General features: G+C 46.7%; 1 protein-coding gene across 2 annotated transcripts in view; it reads left to right on the plus strand.

Moving 5' to 3' along the window:
* ARMC9 (armadillo repeat containing 9) overlaps window positions 1-26908 on the plus strand; it is a 142656-nt gene that overhangs the window by 109332 nt on the left and 6416 nt on the right. Inside the window, exons 19-22 of one of the 2 annotated variants that reach the window (XM_007462742.1) lie at window positions 5444-5548; window positions 16646-16761; window positions 19167-19300; window positions 25327-25456. In XM_007462742.1, coding sequence (XP_007462804.1) covers window positions 5444-5548; window positions 16646-16761; window positions 19167-19300; window positions 25327-25456 — 485 coding nt within the window. Of the gene's footprint in view, window positions 1-5443; window positions 5549-16645; window positions 16869-19166; window positions 19301-25326; window positions 25457-26908 lie in introns of those variants that run through there. The other variant, XM_007462743.1, reaches the window with a different exon arrangement.

Here is a 26908-nt window from a genome sequence, read left to right on the forward strand (position 1 = left end):
TTGTTCCCAGTTTTTGGTTATTACAAATAAAGCTGCTATCAACATTCATGTACAGATTTTTGTGTGACAATTAGTTTCCATTTCTCTGGGATAAATGCCTAAGAGCATAATTGTTGGGTCACATGGAGTTCCATGTTTAGCTTTTTAAGAAACCGCCAAGCTGTTTTCCAGAGTGGCTGTACCAGTTCTGTGTTCCCACTAGCAACGTATGTGTGATCTACTTTCTCTGCATCCTCACCAGCATTTGATGTTATTACTGTTTTTAACTTAGCCATTCTGATAGGTGTGGAGTGACTCACTGTGGTTTTAATTTGCATTCTCCTAATGTCTAGTGAAGCTGAACATTTTAATGTGCTTATTTGTCATCCACGTGTCCTCTTTAGTGAAATGTCTCTTCATATTTTTGCCCATTTTCTGACTGGATTGTTTGGGGGTTTTACTGTTGAGTTTTGAGTATTCTTTCTATAGTTTATATATTTAGATACTAGTTCTTTGTCAGATATGTGGTTTCCAAATGTTTTCTGCCAGTCTATAGCTTTTCTTTTTGTCCTCTTAACAGGGTCTTTCACACAGCAAAGTTTTTAAATTTTCAATAAAAATCCAATTTATCAAATTTTGCTTTTTATGGATTGTACTCTTGGTATCAAGTATAAGAACACTTTGCCTTGCCATGGGTCCTGAAGATTTTCTCCTATTTTTTTCTAACAATTTGATAGCTTTACATTTAAGTCCATGGTCCATTCTGAGTTAATTTTTATATAAGCTGTGAGAATTAAAGTAGGGTTCTTTTTCTTTTTCCCATGCATGTCCAGTTGCACCAGCACCACTTGTTTTTGTTTGTTTGTTTGTTTGTTTGTTTTAATAACCATGGCTGGCATTTATTAGTCACCTTTCTAATGTACAGTTTTCAGAAGTGTCCTATGAGTTAGATTCTATTATTACCATGATTTTACAGGTAAGGAAACTGAAAGGTAGATGGAATAAACTGTACAAAGCCCAATGGCAGATGACCATCAGAGCCCATGTTTCTAGAGCCCGTGTGCTCTACTATCGCCCGTATAGAATATTTTACCTTCTCTAGTGTTAAGATATTTTATGAGACTTTTAGATTTTAAAAGTTTCCCCAGTGATAATTTACTTTTTCACACCAAGAGATCTGTTCCCGTTTGCAGCAATCTAGTCAGTAATCCAAAATTTTCATTATTGAATCTTGGGGCAGCACCACTTGTTGAAAAGTCTGTCCTTCCTCTGTTGAAATACTTTTTGCACCTTTGTCAAAAATCAGTTGGGTGTATTTGTGTAGGTCTGTTTGAGGTTCTCTCTTTTTGTCCAGTTGATCTGTATCTCTCTCCCTCCGCCAATACCACATAGCCTTGATTCTGGTAGCTATATAATGTCAACTGGGAGAAAAGTGCACAACCTGTAAGTTGAGAGTTATGTTTTATTCGGGGGCTTTACTGAGGACTGTAGCCTGGGAGACAGCCTCTCAGACAGCTCTGAGGGACTGTTCCAAAGAGGTAAGGGAGGCACTGGATATAATAGGAGCTTTTGCTGGGGAGGAGAATGTAGTCGAACATCAAAAGATTTTACTACTAATCACAAAAAAACAAAAAGACGGACATCTCAAGTTAATGATTTTAGTGCTTTTCAGTGTACGGGAAGATGCAAGAGCCTGGGCTCACTGAAATTACCGTTTTGATATTCATCTGAACTATCTAGGGCCAGTACCTTATTTTTTTCCATCCTGAATTCCCCTCAGGGTGCACCAGCAGGGGTGGCTGCAGTGGCTGATGACTTTATGGGCCACAGCGTCTTTTGTTTGCTGAAATGGCAGACCACAGTCTTTGCCTACAATAATGTCTTGAAATCAGGTGGACTGAATCCTCCCACTTTATTCTTCTTTTTCAAAATTGTCTTAGCTATTCTAGTTCCTTTGCCCCTTCCGTATAAATTTTAGAGTAGTCTTGTACCCATCTACAGAAAAACCTTGCTGGGATTTTTATAGAAATTACATTAAACTTGTATATCAACTTGGGGAGAATTGACATTTAAACTATGTTGGGTTTCTAATTCGTGAACAAGTTAATGTCTTTCCATTTATTTAGACCTCCTTTGATTTCTTTCTTTAGTGTTTTGTAGTTCTCAGCATACAAGTCCTACACATGTTTTGTTAGATTTACACCTAAGTATTTCTTATTTTATTTTTTTGTGTGTGTATAAGCAATTGTAAATTATATTGTATTTTTAATCAGAGTCTTAATTTAAGACTAGTATGTAGAAACTGATTTCTGTATGTTTATCTTATATCTTGTGACCTTGCTGAACTCACTTATTCGTTCTTTGAGTTTGAGGAGGTCAATTCCTTGGGATTTTCTACATAGACAATCATGTCATCTGCAAATAAAGACAATTCTATTTCTTCCTTTCTGATCTGTATGCTTCTTATTTCCTTTTTTGCCTTCTTGCTCGGTCTAGAACTTATAACACGAAGAATGGTGAGAGTAGAAATCCTTCCCTTGTTCCCAGTCTTAGGGGGAAGGCATCCAGTCTTTCACCATTAAGTATAATGTTAAATACAGGTTTTCTATAGATGTTCTTTATCAAGTACCCCCCATTCCTATTCTTCTGAGTTTTGGGTCATGAATGGATATTGAATTTTGCCATGCTTTTTCTTCATCCATTAATATAATCATGTGATTTTTTTTTCTTCATAAGCCTGTTAATCTTGTGGGTTACAATGATTAAATTTTAAATACTGAACCAGACTTGCATCACTAGAACAAACCCCACTTGGTCATTGTATATAATTTTTTTTAGCATACTGATCTATTGGTCTATTCTATTTGCCTATATTTTGTTAAGGATTTTTTTTTTCATTTTCCTTTAACTTGGTTGTTAAGGACTTTTGCATCTTTATTTATGATGGATATTTGTCTGTACTCTTTTTATAAAAGTACTATCATTGTCTGCTTTTGGTACCAGGGCAATACCAGCTTCATCAAATGAATTAGGAATTATTTCTTCCTCTTCCGTTTTTGGAGAACATTGTGTAGAATTGGTGTTAACTTTTTAAAAGGTTTGGTAGAATTCTCCAGTGAAACCATGTGGGCCTGGAGACGTCTTTGGGGGAATTTTTAAATTAGGAATTCAATTTTCTTAATAATTATAGGATTATTCAAGTCATCTGAGAGGCTTTGTGTTTTTTATCTAAGTTGTCAAATTTATGTACGGTTGCTCATAGTAATCCCTATTATCCTTTTTTTTTTCCATTTTTTAAAAAAATCTTTAATTTATATAAGTGTGAACTCTACCTGTGTGGATTTCTACCTGATAATCCATTAATATCCACATTTATTTTCATGCTCACATTGTCCCCATTTGGCCAGTGGAAGCCCCACCTAGTTAGCTCTCATGCATTATATGCCCAATTTAATTGTGCATTATTTGTTACAAAATTGTGCATTATTTGTTACAAAAAAATTGAACTAATATATCTTTTCAAACAGTGAAAAAGAACAAAAAGTGACACGGGCCTAAGAGAAGACAGTGGCAAGTAGAAAAGGAATTTAGAAGTATATAGGTGGCAAAGTGTGATGATGAACTTGGTATGGGCCTATTATCCTTTTGATGTCTGCAGGTCTGTAGTGATATCTCCTGTTTCATTCCTGATAGCGGTAATTTGTGTCTTCTTTTTCTCTGTCAGTCTTGCTACAGGTTTGACAATTTCATTAATCTTTTCAAAGAATCAGCTTTTCGTTTTACCAATTTTCTCTGTTGTTTTTCTGTTTTCCTTTCCATCGATATCTGCTCTTTTTATTATCGCCTTCCTTTGTTTGCTTTGGGTTTACTTTTCTATGTTCTTGAGACTTGCTGTTTTTTTAATTTGTTTCAAGAACGTTTGTGATTGCTCACTGAAGCCATTTTATGATGGTCGCTTTAACATTTTTTCAGACAATTCTAGCATCTCTGTATCTTGATGTTGGCATCTCTTTGATTGTCTCTTAATTCAGTTGGAGAGCACGCTGGCTCCTGGTATGATGAATGATTTTTTATTTAAACCCAGATATTTTGGATACTATGTTATGAAACTTTTGTCTTATTTTAAACCTTCTCTTTCACCTGGCTGCTTCTGACACTGCTGTGGCAGAGGAGCAGGGGCTTCTCCTGCTTACTGTGGGAAGAAGTCCAGGTTCTGCAGTTGGGCCTCTGTTGACTCCTTGTTCCTGCAGGACAGGGGTGGGAGTTCTCCATCCCTGCTAGGCCGCCACTAACACCTCCCTGACTGGAAGAGGTGGCAGGGATGCCGCAGTGGTGAACGTCTTAAGTCTCCACCAGGCCTCCTCTGACACCATCCCTGGTTGCGGGGCAGGGACATCTCATTACTGCAGAGTCGGGGTGGAAGTCCAGGCTCTCCACCTGGTCTCTGCTCTCCCCTCCGGATAGGGGGGGCTTCATTACCACCCAGCAAGGACAAAACTCCCCCTCTCTACTTGTCCCTCTCTGATATCACCCCGGTGGGGGTTACTGGGGTGCCTCGTCACAGCCTGGTAAGGGCAGAAGTCTCAGCGCCCTGACGCCCTTGCTGGTGTGGTTGTGGGTGGGATGACAGTGTTTGCTCCGGTGTTTGGTTAGCGTCTAAAAGTTCCATCTTGCTGGGCTCCCCGTTTCCTGGTTCTTTGGCTAGACGGAGTAGGCTTTGGGGGACTTTTTTTTGTCTTCAGCATGCTCGTTTCCGGGTGGCTGGCTTCTTCAGCGCCAAGTCGGGAATCTCTAAGGCAAAAAGTAAACCCAGGGGACTCACCACCTTTTATTCCTTGTCCTTCAGGATACCCAGCCAGTCTGCCCCCTCCTCTCTGCCTCTCAGGGTCTCGTATTTATTTTGAACGTAATGTCCAGTGTTTTTGGCTGTACTTAGTGGGAAGAACAGGGGAAATACGTCCACTCCATCTTCCCAGAAGCAAAACAGTTTTCCTCTTTGTGCTGGGTCTTCTTTTTGACTGTAAACTGCCTAAGAAGAGCAAAGCCTATAATACACAGTTTTGTATCCTCTGTAAGGCCTGTGCACGTGGAGGTGCTTAGTAGTTATTTGTAGACTGGCTGATCTGGCTGTTCACATGGCACCTTGACCTCACAGAGAAAACCATTCTGAGAACTGTAACTAGGAGAGACCATTCAACAGCATCTTGCGTGAACCTCTTCCCACCTGTTCATTAGGCGCCCAGCTTCCTAAAGACGTGGGTTGGCATTTTCCCTTTCATCTTCACGGAGGTTGTGAGCGGAGGGCAGACGGCCCTGGGGAACCTTTGAAATGCAAACCCGTGAGCCGCTGCTGTTGGGCTAAGGTCTTCCCATTTCATGAGGTGCCCACTTGGGGAGCCTCCCTCTGGGAACTTGCAGCGAGGGAGGGGTCCAGAGCATTCACCCCGTGTCTCCTTTGAAACAGGAGGACCATGACATTATGGAAGCCGATCTGGACAAAGATGAACTGATCCAGCCCCAGCTTGGAGAGCTCTCAGGCGAGAAGCTTCTGACCATGGAGTACTTGGGAGTAAGTACCATGTGAAGGGGGCGGGGACCCCAAAATAGAAAGGAGAGATGGACCATTGATGGACTTAGCATTTGCAGTAACACATAAGGATTTGGTTTGGTCTGTTATGATACTATGTTTATGAGAAGGTATGTGTCAGCCAGCTTGCTTCCAGGGGCCCTGAAGTGCACAGCGGCCCTAGTTACTATGCTAAACAGACCCTCTGGTGGACAGAAGGCGTTTAGAGTATAACTAAAAGGCACACTCCAGAGCCTTCGTAACATCTGAGGGTAAGCCCGTCCTTAGTAGTAATCATCTACCCGTCCAGCGTCTTGGTTTTCTTGTGCCTTATCCATGAGAAGGGAAGACTGCTGCAGGTTTGTCAGTCGTCAGCACACAGGTGATGGCCGAAGCCATATGAGCAGGTGAGGTCGCCCACTGAGGGAGGCGGAGGGTGGAGAGGGAGGGAGCGCGGGGCCGAGGGCAGGGGCCGAGCCAGCACGTCAGGCGCAGGAGGAGGAGGACGGGCCCCTGAGAAGGACAGAAAGTGAACAGTCAGAGAGGCTTGAGGAGAACCAAGAGAAAGCAGTGCCACGGAAACCAGGAGGGAGGAGTGTTTCCGGATGGGCTGAGTGGTCAGTCAAAGCACCAAGAGGCCTGTGGAGTCCCACGTCTGTGAGGGACCATAATCTGAACTCCCCGACGACCCTGATGCTCCGGGAACGCCTTGCTACCACCCAACAGCTAGATAGGGAAGGGTGTGAGTCGGGGGAGCTGCCCACTGGCTGGGAGAGGGCGGTGGCGTCGAGGGCCCAGGTGTCTCGTGGAACCTTGATCAGAGAACACGTGGGTGAGCAGGTGGGATGACGCAGGGTAAGGTGTCTGAAGGGAGCAGCAGTTGCACAGGATGAGGCCAGTTCAGACTGAAGCCCCATGACAGATGGCTGAGCACGTAGGAGTGAAGGCCGTTAGTATTAAAAGGAGCTCCTGGAATTTTGAAGCTGGTGGTTGACTGGGTCGGTTACACGGACCCTGAAATCTCCTCAGATTGGGCAGGTCAGTGTTGGAGCTGGGAGCCAGATGCTCAACAATCGAAGCAAGGACAGTGACTTGGGAAGGAAAAAGGTGGCGGGTGCAGGTGGCGTGAGCCTTTCCAGGGGCAGGTGGAAGCAGAAAGCACCTGTCCATTACCATTGCTGCCCCGTCCAGGCCCTCATCACCTCACCCTGGGCACTGGTCTCCCTGGTCACCTGGGCCTGGTCTTCCTCATTGTTCAAGGAGTTTCCAGGGGCCCCAGGCTGGAGTCAGTATATGCTGGCAGAACTTGAAGTTGGAGGACAGCCAAGGGCCCAGTCATGGGGACATTGTCGGCAAGGGTTTTGGAGTTTACTCTGCATGAGCTGGGAAGTCGCTGGAGGGCGCAGAGCAGGGGAGTACTCAGTTTGACTTCGTTTTACTATATTAACCTCTACTTTCACTCTGGCTGCTTTGTGGAGAATAGGCCGTATGGGGCAAGAGTTAAAGAAGGGAGGTGACTTAGGAGGCTGGGTGACCACCGGCCCCCAGTCATGGACAAGTGCCTATAGCCTGCCACTGTCCATAGAAACAACTCAGGGATCAAAGGAACCTGACTACGGAGGCTCCATTACCATTACGTAGTCAGAGGGAGTGTGGTTGTGCTCATAACCTGATTGTGGACTCTGGCCTCCAGAACGGTGAGAGAATACATTTCTGCGGTTTTAAGCCATCCAGTTTACGGTCATTCGGTACTGCAGCCCTAGGAAACTAATAAGCTTGGTCTTCACGTCCCTATAACGAACACTTTCTGTACCTCATTCTTGCCACTCACATTGCCACCGAAAAGTAACTGACACCGATGAGATAAACAAGCATGTGTAGAACTTTTCTAAATATTTCCTTATGGTAAAAGAACAGTACCTATGCATTAAGGAGATTTAGAACCGTAGGCTATGGTAAAATGACACCATTTCTGGATGCCATTAAGCTGGATTATTGGTCGATTTGAAAGTTCTGTCACTTTGTGCTTCACCAAACTGCAAGATTAAACTGGTAGTTCCAGCATGTTCCGTGTCTTGTTTTCGTTGTTGCTGTTAAAAATCTTCACCATATCAACGTAAGATCTCACCCCCGGCATTTCAAGTCAGGGAGGTAGGTGCTTGAGAAGGGATGGAAGTGAGGCCAGCTGGGTTCCAAACTGCTGATGGAAGTCTTGAGCCCTGACTAGGCCTTTGCTTCCCTTTGGAAGAACACTGGCTTTGTCAGGGAAGGCCTGAGCTCCATTTGACAGGACGTGCTTTTTTTTTTTCAATTTATTTTTTTTTAATTTTATTTTTGTCTGTGTTGGGTCTTCGTTGCTGTGTGAGGGCTTTCTCTAGTTGTGGTGAGTGGGGGCGACTCTTCGTTGTGGTGCGCGGGCTTCTCGCCACAGTGGCTTCTCTTGTTGCGGAGCACGGGCTCTAGGCATGCGGGCTTCAGTAGTCGTGGCACGTGGGCTCAGTAGTTGTGGCTCATGGGCTCTAGAGCACAGGCTCAGTAGTTGTGGCGCACGGGCTTAGTTGCTCCGCGGCGTGTGGGATCTTCCTGGACCAGGGCTCGAACCTGTGTCCCCTGCACTGGCAGGCGGATTCTTAACCACTGCGCCACCAGCGAAGCCCTGGACGTGCATTTTTAAAAGCAAGATTCTCATGCTTCATGGGCAGGTGGTGAGGAAAACAGAAGGCAAGTTGGTGGGGCTTCTCTGCAGGATGGTGGCAAAGCTGTCGAGAACTCAGCCCTGAGATGCTGGGACTTTCCCACAGACACCACTGCACAAGCACGCGAGGGTCAGCAAGGATGTTCAGACAGAAACCCCAGTACAGCCCCTCCGCTAAATAGCTTTTAGCACCTCTGCACAGTGAAATGCCGGGGGTGAGATCTTACGTTGATATGGTGAAGATTTTTAACAGCAACAACGAAAACAAGACACGGAACATGCTGGAACTACCAGTTTAATCTTGCAGTTTGGTGAAGCACAAAGTGACAGAACTTTCAAATCGACCAATAATCCAGCTTAATGGCATCCAGAAATGGTGTCATTTTACCATAGCCTACGGTTCTAAATCTCCTTAATGCATAGGTACTGTTCTTTTACCGTAAGGAAATATTTAGAAAAGTTCTACACATGCTTGTTTATCTCATCGGTGTCAGTTACTTTTCGGTGGCAATGTGAGTGGCAAGAATGAGGTACAGAAAGTGTTCGTTATAGGGACGTGAAGACCAAGCTTATTAGTTTCCTAGGGCTGCAGTACCGAATGACCGTAAACTGGATGGCTTAAAACCGCAGAAATGTATTCTCTCACCGTTCTGGAGGCCAGAGTCCACAATCAAGTTATGAGCACAACCACACTCCCTCTGAAGGCTCTAGGGGAGAATCTTTCTTGGTCTTGCACCTTCTGGCGGCTCCAGCTCCTCCTTGGCTTGTGGCTGTGGAACTCCAGACTCTGCCTCCTCCTCTCTTTGTGTTCTGTTGTCTCTTATGACACTCTTCACTGGATTTAGGATAATCTAGGATGATCTCTTCATGTCAAGATCCCTAATGTAACTACGTCTACAAAGACTGTTCATCCAAATCAGGCCATGTTCACAGGTTCCCGGGGTTAGTACATGGACAGATCTGTTGGGGGCCACCATTCGACCCACTAGACCAGGTCACCATAGGATCTCATGTGGAAACACTTTAAAGTTTTATTAGAAAACTTACTGTTGAGCAGTAATTGCTGAGGTTATAGGTACACTGCCCATTTCGCTGTCTTTGTTCGTTAGACTCCTCAGCTGCCCTCAGTCACCCAGTCTTGATTTGAAATTGACAGCCGGCCAGCGCTGTGAGCTCACCTCACCTGCCCACCTTTGGCTCTGGTGGCTCACGCGGGGGTTGCGCACTCATACCTGCTAACTGTTTGTGTCAAATGAGGGAACCTGCCAGAGATAGAAGGCATTGCATTTCACTAGGGAATGTGCACCCCAAAAATCACAATTCACGCCTCCCATTCTGGTGTGCTAGGTAGACTGTAGATTTTTCAAGATTAGTGGAAAGCTGTTGACTTTTAGAAACTTGTATTCAAACATTTTTCATTGAACCTGTGCCATTTGCCTAACACACAACAGAATGCTGGCAAGGTTTCTCAAGCTGTTATCTTCCAGAAGTTTACAGAAGACGACACAGAGCAGATAAAAGTGTGCTGTTGATGAGGGATGGAGGGTAGGGGGTTGACGGCTATCGTCCTGTGATGTCAGAGCTGGCCGCCAAAGGTGGGTTAAAATAGAGTCTAGGGGCTTCCCTGGTGGCACAGTGGTTGGGAGTCCGCCTGTTGATGCAGGGGACACGGGTTCGTGCCCCGGTCCGGGAAGATCCCACATGCCGCGGAGCGGCTGGGCCCGTGAGCCATGGCCGCTGAGCCTGCACGTCTGGAGCCTGTGCTCTGCGCCGGGAGAGGCCACAACAGTGAGAGGCCCACGTACCACAAAAAAAAAAAAAAAAAAAAAATAGAGTCTAGGCCCCAGCCCAGACCTCCTTACCATGATCCCAGGAGCGGTAATTGTACACACCAGTGATTTAAAAACTATAATACTAGTTAGGGCGTGAGCGGGGAGGTGCAGTGAGGGCAGCCTGCCAGGGTGTTGAGGGGATGGAAGGGAGCCCTTCCCAGGATGCCTGGACCCATGGCTCCCCACTTGCTGGGCATTGATGGCCACCCCGCACCCTGCAAGGCCACACTTGCTGCCTGTCCTCACCCCCGCAAGTTCAAGCAGATAGCGCCTGCACACTGCAGAGCCCGGGCCATGACGAAGCTGGCGACCACAGGGAACTCAGGGAAAGCTTGGGCAGAACAAGCCACTTTTCCTGGGCTTGCCTGAGAGTGGTGGTGGCCACATCACACGTATCCGTTCACTCATAATTCTGGTGAAGAACAGCACCCTTTTGTGTTTCTTCTTCAGGCCGTGATCAGCAGCAAGTCAAGATTGATGACTTGCCAACTTCTCCTTTGCTTGGTTATTTCTAAATCTTTTAGAATCATCCATATTATGCTGAATAATCACTTAGTTCTTCTTAAAAAGAGTGCCCTGATTTAAATATCTTCAGTACCCTGGGTAAAGGAGTGTAGATGTTTATCATAGGATCTCAGGGTTTTTTGTTTTTATTTTGAAGTTTAAACTTATTGTTCGGTTACCTTTAACAACAGTCATAGGCGTGCCTTAAATTAGCTGGGCTCACGTCCTGGGCCAAGTCCTGTGCTGATTGCCTCACACATCTGATTCCATTTATTTAATCCTCCCAACAAAGGATGGGGTAAATTCTGCTCGTATTGCGTGTCGTAGATGAGGCAGCTAAGGCTGAGAGCGTGGAGGAGCATATTCTCAGGTGTTATCTGAGCCTGCTTGCTCTTTACCTCTAAGCTCTGCTGCCTTCTGGGAGAACCGTTGATTTTCCAGTGAATTCTGTTCCGTATTTGAAAGTTTAGAGTCTCCAACTGTGTGAAATATTCAGAATGACTCTATGGTCCAATTTTCAAGCATAGACTCAGTTTGGAGGAGGAATGCCTGGTGTCAATGCTAGTCACTCCCTTTCCACACTTGCTTTTCTGCCAAGTTGGTTTGGAGATCTCCTAAAGGGCTGGTTAAAGCAGGGGTCCTGGCCCAACCTCCAGACAGTCTGAGTGTGTGGACCTGGCCCCAGGAATCTGCATCTTTATTACACCCCTCAGTGGTTCTAACGCCAGCATCTGGGCCATGGAAACATTGCCACGTGGGCAGACCTCAAGGTTAACGGGGCCTCAGCAGGGGAAGTGAGTGCATCTGGCCAGGGGGCGGGGCCAGCCCGCCGGAGACAGGGAAGAAGACTGGGCGCCTGCAGCTGGCCCTGTTTTACTCGCAGTGAAAACCAAAACCGGAGAAGGAGGGGCCTCAGTTTCCAATTTTTCCTTTTTTTTTTTTTTTTCAAATTTGTCTCCACTTTGGGTTTTTTTTCTAATCACTTTTCAACCAATTATTCCGGCTCTGCCTGACTCTGATGATTGAAAAGTCACTTGGAACTGACTAAAAAGTCCATATTCCTATGTGTGAAAACACAACCAGACGAGCAGGGGGAAGAATCCCCAACCCCCAAAGATTCCAAATCCTTTTCTTTTTCAGTTTGTGTCTGGGATTCTTTTTTCTGATTGCAAAAGAAATACGTGCTTATTACTGAAAAGTCAAAAGTAAGCACGGCATAAACAACCACCATAATGATTCTGTCCACCCAGAGATAACCACTGCTCCCTCTGTTTTCCTTTCATTTATCTCTGTACCTCATCTTTCCTTTGTCAGTTGTTATTGAGCTCATCTGCAAGTAGCAGGGAATCCAGCCTTATCAGACCCCAGGCTCGTCTCTTGCCTTCTTTCACTCAGCCCGTCAGAAGGGAAGATCCAGGTTTTGTGGGCCCTCCAGTTTACAGGGTTTTGCAGAACTTCTTTAAAACAATGGAATACAAGGTTTAGGTATAAAAGTGAATACTTAGAATGAGACTAAGAAAAATAAATCACAGTCAAATTCAAATTTTAAGAACTGACAGATCGATAACCAATAAGGACCTACTGTATAACACAGGGAACTATACTCAATATCTTGTAATAACCTATAATGGAAAAGAATCTAAAAGAGAATAGATATATGTATAACTGAATCACTTTGCTGTACACCTGAAACTAACACAACATGGTAAATCAACTGTAGTTCAATTTTTTTTTTTTTTAAAGTAGGTAAAGGGAAAAAAAGAAAGAACTAACAGGTATCACAAACAGAAAAATAATATTTTATTAACTAGCTGCTTGCCACGTGCTTCATGGTTTTCTTTCCGGATATTTTTTGTTTTATACTCTTTGATTGCCTCTACATATGTTGCAACGAGTTTGTAATATTTTCTACAGAGAAAGAAAAGAAAATTAGTCCTTCCTGTAATGTATTTGATCAGCTTTGTTTCTTTTTTTTTTTTTTTTTGCGGTACACGGGCCTCTCACCGTTGTGGCCTCTCCCGTTGCGGAGCACAGGCTCCGGACGTGCAGGCTCAGCAGCCATGGCTCACGGGCCTAGCCGCCCCGCAGCATGTGGGATCTTCCTGGACCGGGGCTCGAACCCGTGTCCCCTGCATCAGCAGGCGGACTCTCAACCACTGCGCCATCAGGGAAGCCCCAGCTTTGTTTCTTATTATTGATAGATTTGAAAATTTTCTTTTGGCTTCACATTTAGTGTTATGGTGATGCTGTGTAAATGTTTAGGATTGTTGTTAAATTTGAGAAAACCATCCTCCAACTTCTTTCATAAAGAAACTGGAAGATTTGGGGGCATTTCAAGTTTTCCTGTGCACTGACTCTTCATAAATTCTCTGATGATGTGTGGAATTCCTAGAAGTCACTTCCACACCAGGACAGCTAGCAATGTTTGGCTATGCACAGAAGTGACTGGGAATCATATTTCCCACTAAACTCAAATGAAAGGTCATCCGGATTCACCGTCCTTTTGGCTAAGTTCTAAATTGCCTTTGGCCATTCCAACACCACGAGGGGGAGTATGGCAAGGGAAGTGAGAGTAGAAAGAAACAGCAATTGTAAGTGACTGCAACTGAAACATGCTACTTCTGCAAATTTTACAAAAACCATATGAGCACGTTGCCAGGGCTCTTTCCGGGGCTGTGAAGCTCTGGTTTCATTAGCTCCGCGGGCGCTCTGCCTGGTGCATTGACCCTTCATTCACATGCTTGTTGCCTCTTGGTCATAAGACGATGGATGCAGCTCCTGGCACAAAACATGATAAAGTCAGGAGGAAGTCAAGCGTGCAGGCCAGCCAAATCCACCCCCTGTTCAGTGCTTTTCCCAAAGCTACTCCTGGTGTCCCCCACTTACTTCTTTTTCTTTTTTTTTTTTTTTTATTGGAGCATAATTGCTTTACAATGGTGTGTTAGTTTCTGCTTTATAACAAAGTGAATCAGCTGTACATATACATACGTATATCACCATATCTCCTCCCTCTTGCGTCCCCCTCCCACCCTCCCCCCCGACTTACTTCTTACTGGTCAGAACTGGGCCACATGGCCCCTAGCTGCAAGGGAGTCTGGAAAGGTGTTTTTAAGTAGACGCATTTCTGAGCCCACAAAATCAGAGGGCTGTTGGTCGAGAAAGAGGGAATGAGTATTAGGTGGCCAGCTAGCAGTGTCTCCTTCAGCTTCCAGGTTGTTTTCCATGTGTATAGATGGACATATTGTGTGCCTGTATTTTCTTACAAAAATTCATACTGCTCTATAGCATGTCATAATTGCTTTAAGTGATTCACCAATACTCAGAAACTAGTAAATGGGAAATTTTTTACCTAAATTTACATGTTGACCATCTTTTACTACAGAATAAATTACGTTCAGCTAAATCCCATGCTGCATTTTTTTCTAATTGTGGTTAAACATGCTGTATTTTTTTAGTAGCAGAACCTTTTTTCAAACAGCATCTCTATCCGTAACACAGATGGAAGCTGAGTTCCTTTGATGAGTAGGGTGGTTGTCAGGAACCCTTTCTCTTCTCTCCCAACAACCCCTGAAGCATTTCTGTGGAAATAGCACGTTGTTGATAGATACACTTTAAGACCTTTCCAGCCCAAAAAGCTCCTTTGCAAACTGAGGTGCCCAGAGAGGGCCCTGGAGCCCTTGTGGGTCCCTCCATGGCTCCCCACATGCACAGTGGCTTGTGAGGTGAACAGGAAACAAGCCCTCACACGACCTAACACAGTCGTTCTAGGCCCTCACACCAACCCTGTTCACCAGAGACCTTTCCTCAGGCCTTCTGACGACACACCAGATGGTTCTGCCCACAGGCCTGACCCAGTTTCCTCATCCACTGGAGAGGACAAATACCACCCGCCTTAGATTGTTTCTTAGGCCTGTGAAGTTTTAGGGAGATGGTGTGGCTGACGGGGTTTTCCAAAGGCTGAAACACTCTCACATATGTGCTGTGTTCTCTCTCCTCTAGGAGGGAGTTGGGAGGGGTGAGCTGGGAGGGACAGTGGGACAGGGAGGAGGCAGGGGGCATGGGGGGCTGGCAGCCCACACACTCGCTGTCTCCCTCTCCAGCGCCTAAGACTGAGCCTTCCTATCCCAGCCCTCTGTGGAAGGACCCGGGTGTCTGACTGGCATAATGGAGGGGGCAAGAGAAGCCCCGGGTGGTCCTAAGGTACTGTTGAATATTGGCCTGAAGGAACCTGCTCTGGTGAATGGGGGTGGACATGTGAATTTGACCCTAGGTACTAGTCGGGGACAGTGGGACAGAAGGGAAGTCGGAGAGAAGGAGACAGCAGTATTGAGTGATGGCAGTTAAAATAGCCTTCTTTTGCAAATTTCACAAGAGATATTAAGAAAGGTGAAACTGCATATTAGTTCTTATTTGGGAAGCTTAATTATGTTCCGTTTCCTCCAAGAGGGTAGGGGCCTCCCCACCCCTCTCTCCTGCCTTTCTCCCCTTCACACCCCCTTCCCTCTCCCCCCACCCGCCGACCAAGCCCTCCAGCTGGTAGCTGTCCCCCACAGCACAGGTGAGGCCTAGCGATGCTCTCCCAGAGGAAGTGGGCCTTTTTTTTCTTCTTCCTACCTCAAATACTAGATAAACCCAAATAACTTTTAAGTAAAATCAGGAAATCAAAGGCGTAATTCCAATTAAAAATTTTTCTTTCACTTTTTATTTGGAGATAATTACAGATTCACAGGAAGTTGAAAAAGTAGTACAGAGAGGTCCCGTGCACCCTTCACCTGGTGTCCTCAGTGGTGGCTGTAGCATATATTGAACCAGGAGAGTGATGTTGGTACAGTCCACAGACTTCATTCAGATTTCACCAATTTTACAGTGACTTCTTTTTTAAACAGTTTTTCTTAAATATTAGCATAATATAACCGTATTACAGAAAGCTCGGAAAATAGGAAAAAAATTATTCTTGGTTCACTGTCCTCCTATGTAGCCACTATAATCATTTTAGTGTTCATTTCCTTCCAGTCTTTTTATGTACTTTTAGCATAATGGAAAGCATCATTTATGTACAGTATTATAACCTGACCTAACAATGTTTTAAATAAACATTTTTCTTCATAACCTAGTCTTTATCATTGTACATGGCCATGTAATATTTCAAATGAATATGCCATATTTTACTTAATTATTCCCCTATTACTAGACAGTTAGATTGTCCCAGTTTTACTGTGTAATGATTTTGTAACATACAGCTTTATTTAACATCTTCCATATTTTGGATTCTCTCTCTAGGGTTTAACACCCAACGATATGAACATTTTAATGACTCTTGATATAAAATGCCAAATTACTTTCCAAAAGAGCTGTCTCAAATTTCCATGCCACTGACGTTTTAAACTATTGTCAAAAGTGGATGGGGTCATTTCTTTAATTGTCACTCACTTAAAAATTGGAGAATGATACACTTTTTGTAAAGTTGTAGTTTCTAGTTACTTATAAAGTTGATCATTTTTTCTTCTCTTTACTGGTGATACTTTTTATTTTGTGACTTGGCCGTTTGAACTCTTTTCCCAGTCATCTACTGAGTGTTTTACTTACTGATTTATAAGAACTCTTTATCTAATGAAAATCTTAAGCTTTCATCTGTTACACGTGCTGCAAATATTTCTTCCCAGTTCATTGTCTACCTGTTAATTTGGTTTATCATTAAATTACTGTGTATGTGGAAATGTTGATTTTTTTATGAAAGCAAATCTGTCTGTCTTTTTTTCCCTTCTTACTTTCAAAACTCAGTCCTCTCCAGGGATGTGATAAGTTACTATATCCAATTGTTTTCTTCTCCTTTTTCTGTGGTTTGATTTTGTTTTTTTAATTTATACTGCTAAATGGTATAATATGAAAACCTAAGCAGATTTTCCCCGAAATTTTCTGTTTAGCTGAATGATCCGTGTCATGATCCTTCCTCACTTATTTGCAAATCCTCTTATTACTATAGATTATTAAATGTAGTGAGGTAGAATGTCTAGGTCAGCTCTCAACTAGATGATTTCTCCAGCCCTGTTTCCTCTTTGCTTCCACCAGATCATGACCAACACAGGGAAGGCGAGGCGGAAGGGCGCGGCCGGCGTGCAGTGGGGCGGCCCCGAGCCCCTGCGCCGGCCCATCACTCCCGGCGGCCACAGGACCGGGTACCCAGCGTAAGTCCGGGTACTAAAGGAGGTGGGGATTTACTTTCTTAAGCTTTGTTTTGATTAACTGCAGTGTAAGATGTACGTATTTTTAAAATTCAAAATAAAATTTCATATCAAAAACCATTTATCTCTTTATTATTTATCTTTGGGGGATTTTTTGAAAGGAAAGAGGTTGAGTCTCCCTCTTCCCCCCATGTCCCTCAGGGTCTCCAAGCCACTTACAGCCTTTATCCAGGAGAAGGCTGGTGTTGGCCAATGCGATTCTGAAGGAAAGGACCAAAAGGAGTAGTGGGTCTACCCAGAAAGGACTCCTGTTCTTTTCTGCAACCTCTCACCGTAGCACCAGGCCCTTTGTTGGGATGGAGTGTCACAGTTTAAGATGCCGTCAGCTTATTTCTAGATGACTCTATAAAGCACCGATATGCAATTTTTGGCTGCCAAGCCTTATTCATTCTTCATAGCCTTGCTCCTACCCTGGTTATATAAACAAAACTGGTCTGGTTATCCAGAGCCTCTGGTCTCCCTGGGGACCTGAGGACCTGACCCCTGGGGGCTCTTGGGGAACCCCAGGCCAGGCAGTCCAGCTTGGTCAGGGCAAAGCCTCTTCCGTGGTCTGGGTGGCCTCTTCTCCTGTCTGGAGAGAATGCTGGAGAGAAACAGGTGCAAATAAGGGGATTATAGAGAGCAGGGGAAAAACCTACATTTATTCATACAACAAATAGTGGCCATAAGATATTTCAAATGAATATGACATATTTTACTTAGTTATCCCCTACAGCTGGGCGGTTTGCTTATTTCCAGGTTTGCTCTATAGTAATCTCTAATGAACAACTTGGCACCGGGGATACAGCAACAAACAAAAGCTCACTGCTGTGACTCCTGTTTCCCTTAGGGACCAAATCTAATCAAATGCTGGCCAACCAGGTCCTTCTCAATTGACACCCCCCAACCTCAGCCCTTGAAGCCTCACGTTCCCCAGGACACTCTGTGCCCTCCAGCCTGCATTTTGAGTGTGCTAAATCTCTGTAACAAAGCAGCGCACATATATGCTTTTTTTTTTTTTTTTGCCTTTTGCTCCATATCCTGCCTTGCCCGTTCATGGTGCTTGCTACCTCTGCCAGGAAATGTTCCATCTTCGGGCCCCTGACAAACCCCAGCTCAGAGTTCAAGGCCGGCTGAGTCTGTCTGTCTGCCTCTCTCGGCTTTTCTGCCCCGCATGGCAGTTAGGTGTCTTCTTGTCTTTGCTGCTGGAACTGACACATTCAAGAACAGCCGTTTTGGGCTTCCGTGGTGGCACAGTGGTTGAGAGTCCACCTGCCGATGCAGGGGACACGGGTTCGTGCCCCGTTCTGGGAAGATCCCACAAAAATAAAAACGTAGAAACTAATGACATTATTATGACCAAGATGTTTGGTAAACAGTGAATTATAAGTTTCAGATCATCAGGAAAAGGCTTTTTAAACAACCCTCCGGACTTCAAAAAACCTCTTCAGGTAGTAGATCTGTCCCAATGTCATGGCAACTAGAACAAGAGCTTCAAAGAAGGACCAAAGGACCACTCTGCTGTTTGTGTTGTCATTGACTGTTGAGGACAAACAAACAAACAAAATTTAACAAAGAGGAAAAAAGAAAGAAAAAACAAAAAGAAAAAAGAACAGCCGTTTCATGGGGCACAACCCTAGACAGAGGGGGGACAAGCCTGCCGTGCTGTGTCCCCACTAAGCCCTTGCTGGAGCAGGTGGCTGCTATCTCCTCGTTGAAGGGGAGTGAGTGCTGTGCTGCTGTGCACACACTGCAGAACCTTCCTGAAGATCTGCTGTGAAGGCTGACGGCAGATGCCACCCCACATCCTACTTACCTCTCTGTGATGTGCTTGCCCAGGCCCCCTGTCTCTCGCAGGCGCCCACTGCATGTCTGCTGGGTGAATGAGTCTCCATCGACCCAGGTGCCAGCGGTAGGCACTGCGCACACCACTGATAGTGTTCCAGAGAACAACTCTTCCCCAGTCCTGTTCCAGCCTAACTCTTGTTGTCACGGCTGACATATGTCACGTCTTTTCTGATGGAATTCATCCCTTTGCTAATCTGCTTCATCCTTGGAAGAAAGCCCAGAAGATTGATACTTTAAATTGTTTGGTTGAAATGTCATGCTCCCGTGTCACCCAAAGCCAAAAGATCCAATTGTGTGTTAGAAAAATAATAGCCATGTTTCACTGTAAATTTATAAGAGCTAACAAGAGGGAGGTAAGGGCACTTCCTATTTCTTAAAGAGATTCAATATCTGCTAATATCAGTTTAACAAAAGACTTTCAGGTACTTCCACTTCCTGTATTTTATTGTGATGCTACACAGTAGTCAGCAGTCAAATATCTCCTATCTGTATTTATTGCTGTTTTTCTTTTTTTCCTCCAGGCTGGAAGACCATCCCATCTCTCCGCAGATGGCCAAATATGCCAGAAACAGCTGCCTCCCGTCTCTGCCAAATGCCCACCGTCCAGTCTGCAAGGGGGTCATGCCTGGTCATGAGCCTTGCACTTCCTCCTCATGTAAGCATACTGGCAGCATGTCGGGGGCAGCTCTGGGCCTGGGGGCAGCTCTGGGACTGAGGGCAGCACTGGGCCTGGGGGCAGCACTGGGCCTGGGGGCAGCTCTGGGACTGAGGGCAGCACTGGGCCTGGGGGCAGCACTGGGCCTGGGGGCAGCTCTGGGACTGAGGGCAGCACTGGGCCTGGGGGCAGCACTGGGCCTGGGGGCAGCTCTGGGACTGGGGGCAGCTCTGGGACTGGTGATGCCTGGAATCTTATGAATCAGCTGCGGTTACAGACCCAGAAAGGCCTTGGCCTCCCACCTGCTCCTGAGAAGCCCTCTGTTCTCAGCCACTGTCCCGTGTCGTAGAGGCCCACAGGCTTGCGACCACACAGCCAGACCTGACCGTGGGCTTTTCCTCTAGACCCCCTTCTCTCAGAGCACTGTGTCCAGTGCTCACATGTGCAAGCCATCTGAGCAACATTTCTGACTGGGGAAGCTGTGTTTAATGGGAGATTTTTAAGTAGGAATCTCAGAACGATGTAGATCTTTGACCAAAACTTTGGTGCCCCAAACTCTGGTGCTGAGGTGGTCGGCCACGTGTTAGAAGGCTGAATTGAGTCAGAAATGTTGGCTAGGAGCAAAAACTACTGTGGGATCCAAACACATTTTGAAGTCTCCAGTTGAGTTCATCAGGGACTGATGGGGGATAAATGTAGTTTTTAGATGCCAGGAAAAATATATGTGCTTTGAATTAGAAATGTACAAAGTTTTTTTTTTAATTTTCAAGAGGAAATTAAAAAGATATGAACAGATCAGATAAGACTCTAATATCCATTCAAATAGAAAAACAACAGAGGAGCAGGTCAGATTCCAGTATGAGAAACATCTGCGAGCTTTTATAATCTGCTCACAGTTGGATTCAAATGCTTCTCATCCCCAATTCAGAGCAATAGACCTGTCACAGCACCAGAAGAAAGCCGGGTTATTTGGTTACCCCAGGAGAGGATCTCTTGATTATAAGCAGTTTTAGAGGTTTTGCCAGCTTTGATCATCTGTTGTTTTACATGTGTTTTGTTAGAGCTGCAGACATTAATATGCCTTCTCTAAAAGACGACTAGCTCAATAATTTATCCAGAGATCTCTGCTGCCGGGGTGGAGGTTTTAGGCTGTCTAACAGTTTTTGCCAGTTTGACCTAATGCCACTGAGTTCAAAATGATTTCAAGTTCTATAGGCCTGGACTTCCAAAAAGTTGCATTTAGGCTAAACTTATTTAGCGGTAACATCCTCGTTTGACCCAAATGACCACCAGGGTGACCCTCTGTCTTGCACCGATTATAAGTGTGGTCCTATCTTTTGGAACGATTTCTCATGATATTATTACCTGTAGAGTGGACGCACTTGAGGCTGCCAGGGACAGAGGTGGCTGAGAGTCAGCGGGTGATGTAGACGTTCTTGTTAGTTTCAAGCACAACTGCTTTTGGCCCTGGCAGGGTCTGGTTCCTTGCAGGAAAACAATGGGCACCCATCCCTGGGGTCGTCAGCCGTTCCCAGTGCCTCTCCCTGCAGGGGCAGCAGCTGCTCACCAGCCCCTCCAGACGGGCCCAGTCACGCTGTCGGGTGCACCCATGAGCCTGCTGTGAACACTGAGGCTGTATTTTTCGGGTCCCATCTTCCACCTGCTCCTGTTCGCTCAGGTCTGGCTGGGAGCACATCTACTGGCCTCCTGCCTCGGTGGACTCCACTACACTGACCCCCAGTCCGCCCTCACTCCCCCTGCAGACACCAGGCATATTAGTCTCTCCCCCCACCCCCAGGCCGTGTCTCCACCTCAGGCCAGCACCCGTGGTTCTCCTTTACAATCCTTTTCCTTGACTAAAGTTCTCCCCTTGGAGAAGCCAAGCGTCCGGGTCATCGGCATCCCGGGGTCATTTAATGAGCGTGGATTCCGTCTCCGGTGTAGATTCTGTGCTTCCTTCCTTTTGCCCAGCTGCAGCCACCCTGGCCCTCGCCTCATCCGTGGACCAGTGCCAGCTCCCCACCCTGTCTCGCCACCGCCATCTCTTCCTCTCCTCAGCCTCCACGTGAGGTTGTGTGCAGACAGGCTTCAGCCAGTGTGCTTGGAATGCTGCGTTGAGACTGGTTCTGAGGGTGCATCTGGGACTGAGTGCCACGGCAGAGGGAAGGAGAAAACAGCGGTGGGCAGCGGGCCGTCCTGACCCTCACCGGCTCCGGTTTCACTCCTTTCCCGGCAAGAGCTGATCTGACTTCCTCTTGACCCTGCCGTCCTTCCGGTCCTGTCCCCCCAGCCCTTTCTTGCCCGTCTCTTCTGCTCACCTTGTCCCCCCGCATCCCATGCTGGCCTCGCCTGGCCACTCCCCACAGCTCCCCTCACACATGACTTGCTACTGAGTCTGGCTACTCTCATGCTGGGAATTAACACCTCGAGACGTGTGGGAACCCAGCACCACGGCCCACATGTCGGGTTTGTTCAGGACACCCCGTCACACCTGTGCATTCAGTCAACACTGAAGGCAGGACTCGTGATGAGGAACCGGTGGGACCCTCAAACGGCTTGATCAGTTGAATGCGGGCCCAGAAAGTACATTATTTTTAAGCAAAGGACTCAGCCCCGCGGAGCCAAAAGGAAATAGTTCCCAAGAAAAATAAGCCAAGAATGTGACTTAGAGTGTTGCATGATACTGGCCCGAGGCAAGTTATTCTCATTTCCCCATCAACCAAAAGTGGGGTATCAAAATCACATGCCTTGTCAGTGGGCGGTGGAGAGACAATGCCAGCCCTGTCTGAAATGGATTAACAGGTAGGAAAGCAGTGGTTGTCCCAGGAAGCCTCAGGTGCATGCACACGCTGCCCTTCCCCTCCCAGATCCCAGCTCTTTCAGTGGAGCTGGTTTTCTTGCGGGGGGTGTGCCGCAGGGGGTGCTCTGAAAGTCTGCAGTGTGGCCTAAGCAGAGGGAATAGGCAAGGACGGAGGGGTGGCTGCTGCTTGGTGACTGAACCGAGAAGACCTCAGAGGGTCTCCGGAGAGCCCAGCTTGGCGCCTCCTCCCTCCTGCCAGAGGTCTTTGCCAGCTGTCTCCCACCACCAGCGGCCGGGGAAAGCTCCTGATCCTGGAGGGCTGCCTACCCCCGGGCACCATCTTGTAACACCATTAACTCTCATGGGATTTTCTGTGTGTAGCTTAGCACTCGTGTGTGGTTCCACTCAACTATTATTGCATACACCCAAATCTGGTCCCCTGCGCTTTATTGAACAGTTAAGTCTCCTGCATAGGAACGAGTTCCGTTCTGAGATCACGTTCGTAAGTCCAATTTGTTCGTAAATCCAACGAAGCTAGCCTAGGTACCCAGCTAACTAATATGATACTAATAACTAATATAACTAATTATAACTAATATAATCAGCTACATAGTACTGTACTGTAATAGGTTTATAATACTTTTTGCACAAATAATACATAAAAAAACAAACGCACAAAATAAAGAAAACATCTTTGATCTTACAGTACAGTATCTTGAAAAGTACAGCAGTACAGTACAACAGCTGGCATCCAGGGGCCGGCATCGAGTGAACAGGCAAGAAGAGTTACTGACCGGAGGAGGGAGAGGAGGTGGGAGATGGTAGAGCTGAAGGGTCCTCAGCAATAGGAGACAGAGGGCCAGCTGCAACTTCACTCACGCCTGACGTTGATGGCACATGTTCTGGTTCCTTGCTGGATTCAATTCTGTCTACCCTCTTGAAAAAACGATCCAGTGACATCTGGGTAGTAGCTCTTTTTTCTCATCATAGATGACCCGGTAGCACTGGATTGTGTTCTGAATGGCTGCTGCCACCATTTGTAGAGGGTGCACGCACATGGCAATGTGCGCCAGAGACGGGAACTAACTCACATGATTGGACATGCAAATGCACGTTCACATCTTTGAAAGTTCACAACTCGAAGGTTTGTATGTCGGGGACTTACTGTAAGCCCATTGAGCAGAGAGCACAGACAAGCAGGCCAGTTGTCCGTTGAAGAGCAGATCAGAGAAGGCTGAAATTCTAGTTCCAGTCCCAGTTCTGGGTGGAGACTGTCCAATGTGGACTGTAAATAAAGCCACCCATTGGGTTCCATACCAGAAACAGAGTCCTTGTTTGGGTCAAAAGAGAGTTATCTGGAAGTCAAAGCTGTGCCCGCTTGCTATGGATCTGAGGAAACCTGCAGGGAAGATTTTTTTTTTAATTGAAGTGTAGTTGATTTACAGTGTTGTATTAATTTCTGCTCTACAGCAAAGTGATTTAGTTACACATATATATACATTCTTTTTTATATTCTTTTCCATTATGGTTTATCCCAGGATATTGAATATCGTTCCCTGTGCTATACAATAGGACCTTGTTTACCCATTCTATATATACTAGTTTGCACCTGCTGACCCCAAACTCCCAATCCATCCCATCCCCACCCCCCACCCCCTTGGCAACCACAAATCTGTTCTCTATGTCTGGGAGTCTGTTTCTGTTTCATAGATAAGTTCATTTGTGTCATATTTTAGATTCCACGTATAAGTGAGTATGTGTTTTTGTACCATATAAGTATGGTATTTGTCTTTCTCTTTCTAACTTACTTCACCTAGTATGATAATCTCTAGGTCCATCCATGCTGCTGCAAATGGCATTATCTCATTCTTTTTTAAGGCTGAGTTGTATTCCATGGTATATACGTACCACGTCTTCTTTATCCATTCATCTGTCAGTGGACATTTAGGTTGTTTCCGTGTCTTGGCTATTGTAAATAATGCTGCTATGAACGTAGGGGCTCGTGTATCTTTTTGAATTATAGTTTTGTCTGGATATATGCCCAGGAGTGGAATTGCTAGATCATATGGCAACTCTATTTTTAGTTTTTCTGAGGAAACTCCATTCATTTTCCATAGTGGCTGCACCAACTTACATTCCCACCAACAGTGTAGGAGGGTTGCCTTTTCTCCACACCCTCTCCAGCATTTGTTAGAGACTTTTTAATGATGCCCATCCTGACTGGTGTGAAGTGGTTTGTCACTGTGGTTTTGATTTACATTTCTCTAATAATTAGCGATGTTGAGCATCTTTTCATGTGCCTGTTGGCCATCTGTACGTCTTCTTTGGAGACATGTCTGTTTAGGTAGGGAAGATTCTTTATATTTAAGATAAAGCAGAGGCCACATTGCAAAGGTGCTAGAGAGACTTTTTTTTTTTTTAATGAAAGAGCTGAAAGGAGCTTGGATTAAGGAAGCAGTGAATCCAGACTCTGTCACAGTGTTGCTCTGATGGTGACACGGACCCCCTTTGGCTGTAGAACAAGAAGAGGAGAAGCAGGGCTGGAGAAAGAGGGGTCCACGTCATTTGAAATACAGAACAGGCCCGTCCCCAGACCCTTGGGAGGCATCCGCGGCAGCGTCATCTGGGACTTCTCCCATCACTCCCCGTGATCTTGGGGTGACCTAGGTGGCCTTGTCCTTGCTAGGTAGTATTATGGAGGTTCCTGCCCCTGGGGGAAGACAGGGATTCAGGCCTGAAGGATCCTGGGGCAGCACAGGGTGAAGAGAGCCCCACCTCTGGGGTTGCCGGATTTGGCAACTAAAAATGCAGGACACCCAGGTGAACCTGAATTTCAAATAAACACAAAGAGTTTTTCAGGGTGCCTCTGGGCCGCTGTGCATCAGCGCCAAGCAGGGGCCCAGGAGACAGTTCTGGCTTTTGTTGGCTTTTCCCTGAGAGGCACTGGGAGTGTGGGGGGCAACAGGGCCGCTGGTCTGTCCTCTGCGCTTCGTGTGTTCCATCCAGAGCATGCCTGTTGCACCCTCAGGTTATAAGTACATCAAGTGGCCATCTGGAAAGGGCCCACGCTGCACAAGTAAACAAGTCCCCATCCACAGGCGCCGGGGAGCCATGAGGGACTGGCCCGGGGTGTGTGCTTTTCTCGACTTCAGGGCGCAGCCCAGCAAAGAGCATCCTCAGAGAGCTTCCAGAGCAGAAGTCAACTGAGCTCTCTCCTCTTCCGTAGCCGCCATCGATGCCAAGTCGGGAGAGTGGTTGCCAGCAGGACGTCAGGGAGAGCCTCACCTGCCCCCAGCGGGGGGCCCGAGCCAGCCTAGGGAGGTGCCCTGTGCCCTGGACAGTGGTGAGACCACCAGGTAGGGATGGGGAGGTATCCTGGGGAGGCTCCTCTGAGGCCCAGCGTCTGACAATGGAAGCAAAGGAGAGTTTCGCTGGGCCCTGAAGTGCAGTTCTGAGATCCTTGGGGGACTGTGGTCACCGCGCTTGATAACCTCAGAGCCCAAGGGGAGGGACCTGCCTCAGGAGAGTTATCAGTTGTCAGACCGGAAGGAGAGAAAAACTTACAAACATGCCCAAGAGACTAGTTTTAAGAACTGATAGGTAAACGTGTTTGGGAGGGTTTGTGATTAGAAGTAATTTGAGGTCAGTGTCCTATCTTAGCAGTTGGCTTTGGAGGGGAGAAAGATGAACGAGATCAGTAAAATGGTTTGACTCCGATGTCAGCTTCCTGAAACCGAAACTGGGCCTCCAAGAAGAAAATAAAAGTTATTTTCTCTCCCTCTGTTACCAAACGAGCACAAACTGCCACTTGATGGGTTACTAGGGATTCTTTAGAATCTAGAAAGCACTGTTTTTCTTAATCTCTCACAGACCCCCTCTTTCAGATCGGAGGAAGCCTGCTCAGGGGGAGGGGCCTGGCTCTGGACTCAGACCCAGCCTGTCTCCCAACCGCCGCCCACCACTTCCTCCTGGTCACAGAACGCCCTGCCGGCTGAGCGTGTCACCATAGACAAGCCAAGCTCCTGCACTAAAACACTGGGCTAGAGTCATGGTGAACATGACTACGCCTTGCAGTCTCGGAAGTAGAGGGATCTTGCCACAGTGACCGTCCAGGCCTCCCGTGCCCCACCTTCCCGTAGAACAGGGAAGGACTTCCCTTGCTGTGTCCGCAGGGTCACCCTAACCTCAGTTGTGGTCACGCTCCGCAGGAGCGGCGCCTCGGGGAGCTGGGTGAGGCAGTGGGAGGGCCTGCATTCCAGGCTCCCGAGGCCTGAAGCCACCCACCGCCTGCAGAAGTGGCCGGGGAGTCAGAGATGACCTGCAGAAGCCCTAGCAGAGCCGGCACCCACTGGGGCAGGCAGCGACCCTGCACCTTTCTTTCCTGCTGTGTGGGAATGAGCCGGAAGGACTTTGGGACCTGCACTGGGGAGGGGGGCAGTCCTGGATGTCTCTACTGGGCCCAGGGCATAAAAGATGGTGAGCCTGAGGCTCACTGTGTGGTCATGTGCTCCGTGACTGTCTCCCGCTCTCCTCAAAGACAGAGGCCGTGAGCAGGGTGTTTGTCCCTGTGTTCCCACACCTGGCCCAGGACAGGAGCTCAAAATAGGCGATGGATGGATCCTCAGGAGAAAGGGAGAGAGACTGGCTCTCTGTCTGGCTTGACAACTCCTCTCTCTCTGTCTGTAGGGGGGAGGGCAGCCCCTGGCCCTGGAGGAAGATGAGTAGCTGGGTGGGCCCTCGTTTGCGGCAGAAGGAAGGCCCTGGAGCTCTGGGCGTGGGTCATTGGTAGACGGAATGATAGCCCTCGT

Source organism: Lipotes vexillifer, unplaced genomic scaffold, assembly GCF_000442215.2.
Source record: "Lipotes vexillifer unplaced genomic scaffold, Lipotes_vexillifer_v1.1 scaffold860, whole genome shotgun sequence".
NCBI classification, from domain to species: Eukaryota; Metazoa; Chordata; class Mammalia; order Artiodactyla; family Lipotidae; genus Lipotes; species Lipotes vexillifer.